We start from the raw sequence: 9697 nt of genomic DNA on the forward strand, positions 1-9697 counted from the left end.
CTTATATATGAAGATGAATAAAATTTGTTCAATTCCTTCAATTCAATCAAAAGAAGCCGGTCTTAAGGAATTTCTTGAGCTAAATTATTTTTTTTATTGAATTTTATTTAATTTTCTGCACTTATTTCACTACAGGAAAATCACCCATTTCCGGCGGCCTTTTCCGGCGGTAATTGAACCTTTTCCGGCGGTTTTGTAGTTTTCAGGCGGTTTAATTACCGCCGGTAAAAACGGCGTAGGAAAATGAATTCCGGCGGTTTTGTCCGGCGGCTTACCGGCGGTCTTGAACCGCCGGTCAAAAATATTTAATAAAATATAAAAAATAACTAACTAATTAATTTTAAGATGAAAATTAAGTTAATAGTTATTTTAACTTTTAATAATTTTTTGTTAAATCATTTAAATGTTTAAAATTTTATTCATTTTTTTATTAAATTTTTAAAAGCCGCCGGAAACGTTAAAAAGCCGCCAGAAAAGCCGTCGGAAAGCCGCCGAAAAAGTCCGCGGGAAAATTTTGCGGTAAATTAGCCGTCGCAAAATTTTGCGGGGAAATTAGCCGTCGGAAAGCCGCCGGTAATCCGTCGGAAAGCCGCCGGAAAATTTTGTAGGAAATAAGCCGTCAAAAACCGCTGGAAAGCCGCCGGAAAACTGACCGCCGGAAAGCTGCCGGAAAATTCTGCTGGTAATAAGTGATTTTCCTGTAGTGTTTACAATCAAAGCAAACAAATTCTTCGTCATCTCACAATTTCATTAAAAGATTTATCTGTTGAAAATAAGAAACTTATGAACAAATCTTGATGAAAAATTAAACGATCAGAAGTTGTTATTAAAAAAAATTAAAATTAGATTTCTGCCCCTTCTAAAATAATTAACAGTTTCTTTTAATCACCTATGGTCACTCATCGCCGGCCTGCTTCCAGAGAGAACAGACAATGAAATCAAGAACTACTGGAACACACACATCAAGCGGAAGCTCTTCAGCCGCGGCATCGATCCCCAAACTCATCATCCCATCACCGCGGCGACCGCCGCTTTTCTAACTTTGCCGGAGATTTTTTCACCCGTGCTGGAAACCGCCGATACATCCGATAACAAGTGTCACAGTGATAGCTGCTCTGGCGGCGGCAGTCCAAACTACGTTGACCTCAACCTCGACTTGTCAACGAACAAGCCTCCTCTTTTGAAGAAGTTGGTGCTCGCCAGAGACCCTCAAAGTAGTCGCTGGCGGTAGAAGGAGCGACAAATTTCCGCGAGCCTGCGAGGAGCTCTTCCACCCCTGAGCCTTTTTTTTCACAGCAACACCGACATTTTCAATATTCCTAGTTAATCACCACAACTACTGTCGCCGACTAGCCTCCTACAGATTTTGGGATGGAAGAAGAGGCCATGAATTGGTTCCATGGAGCTCATGATAAGTGAAGGAAATATCTTCAGGCGCAAAAAGCAAGAAATTTTACGAAGCCAGTGAAAGGAAGATAAAGAAACCTGTAATAGCATATAATTATTTGACTTCGGTTTTGCATATAAATGAGTAGAAGTGAAAGGAAGTCTCCTCGCCACTGACACCGTCAACAGCGAGGTCCGCGATGGAGACGCCATGTGCCCGGCGAAGAAACGTATACAGCACCTGACACCGCGTTTTTACCGAAGAAGCCATCAATGCGGATGAGGGAGCGTAAAGCGTGGCGAAGGCTGGGAGGCAGGAGATATGGTGAAAAGGAAAAAGAGGAGCGATGGAGACGCCATGTGCCCGGCGGAGATTTAAGTCATTTTTCCGCGGAAAGCAGCCGAAAGCAGCGGAACGCAGGACATGGGGAAAGGTCGCGAGAAGCAGGTGTGTGCCGTGAAACTTTTTCTGACGTCGTTCTGCCGCAATCCCCCAAACGACAATTTAATAACTTTTTATAAAGCAAAGCAACTGTACCGCCGTCCCAAACGCACCCTTAATGGCTGTTTAACGTTGACAGTTTCTCAGAAGATAACATTGACTTACAAACCAATTCTGCGGTTGTAGAGATAATCCTAAGATTTAATGGTAGTCCTAGTTTCTTTCATTATATGTAGTGTTACAGATTTCATTCACACAGATCTGCGTTTATTCCATTAAGGTATTTAAGAAGGCCATGATTTTAAATTGTCAAATTTCCTTTCAAGCAAGATGATCCTTTATATTATCAAGGCTAACACATCAAAACCTCCTTAGATCTAATTTACCGACCAAAGCGATGCATCAATATTCATGCTTGGTTGAGCTTTTTAGAGTTTTCCTCATTATTTTTTTTAATTTTTTAATCAAGCTTTAATAGAGGTCGGCTTGCATTGTGAAGGAACGGGTTTAGTTGCTTTTATACTCGGCAACATCAATTGACTCACTATCACATAAGTATCTCAATGTCTCTTGCAGTAATAGCGAATAGTGTATCTCATTTTAAAAATATAGTGAAATTATATCAGGTTTGAATTTGGGCAAATGAGTATTGAGATTTCTGTGAGGTGTGGTGTAAGCCATAAGACATTTTGAGATATATGCCTCATAATTAAATTATTAAATTGATAAAAGATATGAAATAATAAGTGATATATTAACATCAAAATAATATATTAAAGTAAGATCATAAAAAGTCAAAGTAAGATCATTAAAAGTCATACAATGATACGACCATTGTTAAATAAATAGTCTCTCTTAATTCAACACAAACAACTAGTACAACAAGAAGCTTTTATCCCATTGTGAGGTTGGCTACATTTACCCGACCATACCTAGGATGAAGATGAAGAGGAGGCCGAAGGAAACGCTGCAGAAGTCAAAGGGGGGTTTGTCGTTTCGTTTCCAAGAGAAGAAAAAGAGCTTGCTTTGTCGGTTGGAGTCGAAGAGGCCAAATGGAAGAGGCTTTGCGTCATGGAAGCCGAAGGGTTGGGGTCGTCCGTCTCTTGCTTCGCCTCTATAAATTAGAGAAGAGATAGAGGGGAGAGAGAGAGAGAGAGAGAGAGAGAGAGAGAGAGAGAGAGAGAGAGGGCTTGGAAGTGAGCAAGTAGTGGCTAGGGCTTGGAGAAAGAACAAGAGGCGAGTTTCCTATTTTTTTATCTAAATTAAAATTTAGATTAATGTTATTATAGGTATACATGAGTTAATTAATATGAATCTAATATGTAGTTTAAAAGGACAAGATTATATTTTATATTAAATTTAAAATATCTTAAAAAATAATCAAATTTAATTATAAGCTTAATTGCAAATATTTAGAAAGAGTGCAAGTTTGAGAGATTTCAATTTAATTTATTAATTCTAAAAGGAATGGATTAAAAATATATTTATATATTTTTGTTATCAAAATAAGAGTATTTAATTAATTAAATTAAGAAATTATTAAATATTAAAGTTTATAACAAATTATTATTTATATTTCAATAAGAATACAAGGAAAATAAAATTTATTCTTAAATTAATACAATTAAATATGATGACTATATATTAGTAGAGAGAGGAAAAGAGCACTTTATGTAGTAAATTATGAGAGTTAAATAAGATATAAATTTTTTTAATGTTAATTAAGATAATTAATAAGTAATAAAGAAATTATAGTTTAAATAAATATATAAAGAGAGAATAAATATTTTAAAATTTAAGAAATATGAAATTTGAGAGTGAGAGCATAGGAGATATTTCTTTTAATTAAATTATTAAAGCGGATATGTTAAGTTTAAATGAGAAATTATTAATATAAATTAAATCATAGTTTATATATAATTATTAAAAAGAGGATAACAAATTATCTTATTTAAACATAAGAACTATTTAAGTATAATTAATAATTAATTAGAGAAAGAGATGATTATATATAAGTTAAAATAAACCTTTGAAAATATGTATTATTATAGATATCATTTTATTGATGTCAGAGTAAAGAAATTAAGAGCAAGTAATCCTAATCAAGATGAGTATGCATGTTTCTATATTATGATAATTGTGTTGCTATTAATTACATTTTTATTTGCAATTGATTTTATCTACAATGCAAATGATCTATATCTCACATATTGAATAATTTATCTTACTTTATTGCATAAAGCATAAATTAATGAATTGATTAGATACATGTAATTGCATGTGCATGTTGAATTGATGGAGTCCACCCCCTTATAGTACTGGCTGGGGACGCAATGTACCCATGCACGTTAATGGAAAAGGTTATGGAAATGAAAAAGGAAAAATGAATACATTTATTGGTACTAAATTAGACGATGACTTATGTGACAGTTGTATTATTAAGAAAGGATAAATATACGATATATTTGACAGATATAATGTATGCACATTTTGATATGAAATGATTAAATAGACTTATGTTATGTTATAGAATAATTATGCATATTGTTCTTAGTGCCTTGAATTACTATAATTTTAGAAGCATGCTTTACTCACTGAATTTTGTTTTGACTCATTCTTCATGTTGGAAATTATTTTTCAGGTATAATTTTGCATAATCAAAATGAATAGAAGAGGTGAAGATGTATACTATAGGCAAAACACTCCAAATGAAAGGTATTTATGATATTTTGTTTTAAATTAAGAGGTTTTAGCGGCTCTTTTAGTTTTGAGATTGTTTTAGAAATTTAATCTACCATCCGACTTTCTGTTCCCGCTTTGTTAAGTCGAGCCTCTGGGCCAGGTCGTAACAAAATTGGTATCAGAGCAAGGTTAGGAGTATCTTAGAAAAGTGAATCATAATGAAAGAGCCATAAGAATGATTTATGAACTTATTTAAGAATATTAAATATTTGATTAGATATTATAATAAAATTATAAATATATATATCAGGTATAGGATTATGAAGAGGATGTAACCGATAGAAAAATGAAAAGAGAAGTACCACCTAAAGTGTCTGTAAACACCAACACCTTCACCTAGATGATGACGGCTATGACTCAGCTGCTTCAAGAATCAAGATCACAGCATGGTGTTGGAGTTGATAAATATTTGAAGTTATTTCTGGACATGAGACCTCCTTTATTCAAAGGTAATAAGGGACCAATTGAGGCTGAAAATTAGTTACTTCATACAGAGAAATTATCAGATAGCATGTCATGTCCTAATGAGAGGAAAGTGTCACTTGCTACTTTTGCCTTGGATGGAGAAGGAGAAAGGTGGTGGAGATGACAATGTGAAGACAGGTTAGAAGATATTCCAAATACATTTGTTAATTGGGAAGACTTTGTAGAACTTTATAGACAATGATTTATACCTATGTCAGTAAGAAGATAGATGCATGAAAATTTATAAGATTGATTCAAGAAGACAAATCAGGAATGCAATACGAAGCAAAATTCACTACATTATCTAGATATGCCCCACAACTAATTACAACAACAAAAGAAAAATGCTATAGATTCCTATCCGGTCTAAAGGATACAATTAGAAAACCTTTAGTACCTTTGGGAATCGAGGGTTATTCGGTTTTGGTAGAAAGATATATGAGGGTGGAGATTGATTTTCAAATCACTCAGAAGAGAAGAGATCAACGTAAAAGAAAGTGTTAAAGAAGATATCCAAAGCAATCAGACTGAGGGATCAAATGAGAAGAAGCTCAAGTTTAATCCTAGTGGAGCTAGTGGAGTTAGTAATGCAATTGTCAGTAAAGTTATGGAAGCTTGTGCTAAGTGTGGAATATTACATAAGGGTGAATTTTTGACATGTTCCAACACTTGCCATTGGTGCCATCAACCTGGACACATAGTAAAATATTGTCCTACGTTAGGTCAAAGGACTTCTAAAGAAATGAAATCAAGAGAAGCACCATCCCAAAAGAACATGGCAAACAAAAGATGATAGAACCATTAGTTTCACTCCAATACAAAATCAATCCGGGCAGAATGTTCGACCGCGGGTTTATGCTTTGACTCAATAGGAGCCTAATAAATCCATAAATGTTGACAAAGATAGTTGAGATGACTTTATTATCTAATATAGTAACTTGTTATGTTATATCATATATTTTTCTTTATCTAGTTATCTTAGTATGTTATATCAAATGTTTTACTAATTATGTGTCTAATGTGGAAGTTTATGTTGAATGAAATTTAAAATGATATTTTGCTTATGTAACCATAAGAATCATATGTAAATTTTGAGGACAAATTTCTATAAGCAGGGAAGATTGTAATGCCTGACCGTACCTTGGAGGAAGACAAAGAGGAGGCTGAAAGAAACGCCGCAGAAGTCAAAGGGGGTTTTGTCATTTCATTTCCATGAGAAAACGAAGAGATTGTTTCATCGGTTGGAGTTGAAGAGGCTGAATGGAAGGGGCTTTTCGTCATGGAAGCTGAAGGGTTCAGGCCGTCTGTCTCTTACTTTGCCTCTATAAATTAGAGAAGAGAGAGAGAGAGAGAGAGAGAGAGAGAGAGAGAGAGAGAGAGAGCATGGAATTGAGCAAGTTGCGGCTAGGGCTTAGAGGAAGAACAAGAGGTGAGTTTACTATTTTTTTATCTAAATTAAAATTTCAATTAATGTTATTATAGGTATACATAAGTTAATTAATATGAATCTAATATGTAGTTTAAAAAGACGAGATTATATTTTATATTAAATTTAAAATATCTTAAAAAATAATCAAACGTAATTATAAGCTTAATTGCAAATATATAGAAAGAGTGTATGCTTGAGAGATTTAAAATTAAATTATTAATTTTAAAAGGAATGGATTAAAAATATATTTATATTGTCGAAATAAGAGTATTTAATTAATTAAAGTAAGAAATTATTAAATATAAAGGTTATAGCAAATTATGATTTATATTTCAATAAGAATGCAAGGAAAATCAAATTTATTCTTAAATTAATAAAATTAAATATGATGACTATATATTAGCAGAGAGAGGAAAAGAGCACTTTTTGTAATAAATTATGAGAGTTAAATAAGATATAAAATTTTTTTAATGTTAATTAAGATAATTAATAAGTAATAAAGAAAGTATAGTTTAAATAAATATATAAAGAGAGAATAAATATTTTAAAATTTAAGAAATATAAAATTTGAAAGTGAGAGCATAGGAGATATTTCTTTTAATTAAATAATTTAAGCGGATATGTTAAGTTTAAATGAGAAATTATTGATATAAATTAAATCATAGTTTTTATATAACTATTAAAAAGAGGATAATAAATTCTCTTATTTTAACATAAGAACTATTTAAGTATAATTAATAGTTAATTAGAGAAAGAGATGATTATATATAAGTTAAAATAAACTTTTAAAAATATGTATTATTATAGATACCATTTTATTGAAGTTAGAGCAAGAAAATTAGGAGCAAGTAATCCTAATCAATGTGAGTACGCATGTCTCTATATTATGATAATTGTGTTGTTATTAATTACATTTTTATTTGCAAATAATTTTATCTTACTATTTATTTTATCTACAATGCAAATGTTTTATATCTTACATATTGAATAATTTATCGTACATTATTGCATAAAACATAAATTAATAAATTGATTAGCTACATGTAATTACATATGTATGTTTAATTGATGGAGTCCACCTCTTTATAGTACTGGCTGGGGATGCAATGTACTCATGCACGTTAATGAAAATGGTTATAGAAATGAAAAAGAAAAAATGAGTACATTTATTGGTACTAAATTATATGGTGGCTCATGTGACGATTATATTATTAAGAAAGGATAAATATACGATATATTTGACAGATATGATGTATGCACGTTTTGATATGAAATGATTAAATAAACTTATTTTATGTTATAAAATGATTATGCATATTTTTTCCAATGCTTTGGATTACTGTAAATTTAGAAGTATGCTTTACTCACTAAGTTTAGAAGTATGCTTTACTCACTAAGTTCTATTTTGACTCACTCTTCCTGTTGGAAATTATTTTTCAGGTATACTTTAGTATAATAAAAAAAAAATAGAAGAGGTGAAAACGTATATTGTTGTCCAAACGCTCAAAATGAAAAGTATTTTTGATATTTTGTTTTAAATTTTGAGGTTTTAGCATCTCTTTCAGTTTTAAGATTGTTTTAGAAATTTTATTACTATCTGACCTTCTATTCTCACATCGTTAATTTGAGCCACCAGGCCGGGTTGTGATAAAAGTGGTATCATAGCAAGGTTGGGAGTATCTTAAGCTAATGAGTCATACTTTAAATTTATGGGAGCAAGTTATGGACCGTAGGTTGCGGTGTGATAATAATGTTTATTAAAATCAATTTGGATTCATGTCATGTGGGTCTATTATGGAAGTCATACATTTATTGAGAGGTTTGACGAAGAAATATAGAGAGAATAAGGAGGATCTCTACATATGATATTTTTTGATTTAGAGAAATCATATGATAAAGTTCCAAGAGAAGTGCTATGGAAAGTTCTTGAAAAAAAAGGAGTTAATACTCTTATATTTAAATCATTAAAGATATGTATGCATAAGCTGTGAGACCTCGTTCCCTTACTGTTCCTCTCTGATTTGGATTTTTTCTCTCAGGATCGTCCAGGACGATTTAAGATCGTCCAGGCCGATCGGCACTGTAGAAAATATCGTCCTGAGAATAGTTCTGGGAACCGTCCAGGACGATTTTTCTGGTCTGATCGTCCCGGGACGATTTGGCGATCGGCCGGGCCGATCAGACAAATGATTTAAACAAATCAGCTCGTTTTGATGAGAGAGAAAATATTTTAAAAATCAAAATATCTGTTTTAGAGAGAGAAAGAGAAAGGGAAAAAGAGGAAAATCCTGGTTTTGGAGGCTGCGGAGCGCTTTTCGTTTGACGCTGTTGTTGGGAAAAGTGAAGATCTCATGGTAAGGACTCCGAACCCTATTTCTGTTTTCAAAGATATTGAGTTTTGACCGAGTTATGATTTGTTTTGTGTTTTCGTAGTCGACTTTTCGACGTGATTTGGATTTGGCACAACTTTCACCGCACAACTTTTGATATGTTATAGATATGATTATTGCACACGATTTGACTGTATTCTACGAAGATTTTACCGGTCAGAATTGATTCTACACGATTTTAATCGAATAGAAAATTATCGGGACTTGATTTGATTTGATTTCTATAGGGCAATAGTCTTATATTGATGTTATGGATCTTCGTCTGTAATTTGGAAAGATTTGGAAATTGTGCTTTTTGTAGGATTTTTGTGTAAATTCGACTGACTGCCGTTACGCTGCCCGATTTTCGTAGATTTTCGGATTTACTTGGAATTGATAGATTAGATTGATATGCTATTGATTATTGATATGATTGTTATAGATTGCATAATATTGATTATTGAACTGATTATTGATTGATTATTGATACTGGGAAACACGTATAGCCTGGTTGAACATTGGTTGGAGATTGATATTGACCTGTACAGGATGGTGGGCCGACGGGCTTTCCTTTAAACCATTGATCATTGATATAACGATTGGGAGTCATAAGGAGTTTATAGAAATGCCGACGGGCGAAAAGAGTGACGACTCTTATTGATAGAACCAATGTACGGATCTACAACAGCAATATGGATTCTACAACAGCAACATGACCAGTTGATTATACTTGTCCAGTATATAGTATTGAATTGCATGTTTACTGTATTGCTTTATGGATTCATTGTTTTATAGATTTCTGCTTTATCGACTTTGATTGGATTTACTAGATCGTACGATTTCATTGATTTCACTGATTGATTG

The 9697-nt window shown here is 32.6% G+C and overlaps 1 protein-coding gene and 1 long non-coding RNA gene across 2 annotated transcripts in view; both read left to right on the plus strand.

Annotated features, from left to right (window-relative positions):
- The first annotated feature begins 243 nt into the window (after window positions 1-243).
- LOC114579247 (myb-related protein Zm38-like) lies at window positions 244-1669 on the plus strand. The gene is made up of 3 exons (XM_028693269.1): window positions 244-280; window positions 876-1214; window positions 1536-1669. The coding sequence occupies exons 1-3, from the start codon at window positions 244-246 to the stop codon at window positions 1667-1669; spliced, it is 510 nt and encodes a 169-aa protein (XP_028549102.1).
- Window positions 1670-4380: 2711 nt separating this feature from the next.
- Window positions 4381-9697, plus strand: part of LOC114579255 — a 17088-nt gene continuing 11771 nt past the window's right edge. Inside the window, exon 1 of the long non-coding RNA XR_003700164.1 lies at window positions 4381-4543. This is a non-coding gene — a long non-coding RNA (uncharacterized LOC114579255). The remainder of the gene's footprint in view (window positions 4544-9697) is intronic.

The sequence above is a fragment of the Dendrobium catenatum genome, unplaced genomic scaffold (genome assembly GCF_001605985.2).
Source record: "Dendrobium catenatum unplaced genomic scaffold, ASM160598v2 fragScaff_scaffold_249, whole genome shotgun sequence".
Lineage (NCBI taxonomy): Eukaryota > Viridiplantae > Streptophyta > Magnoliopsida > Asparagales > Orchidaceae > Dendrobium > Dendrobium catenatum.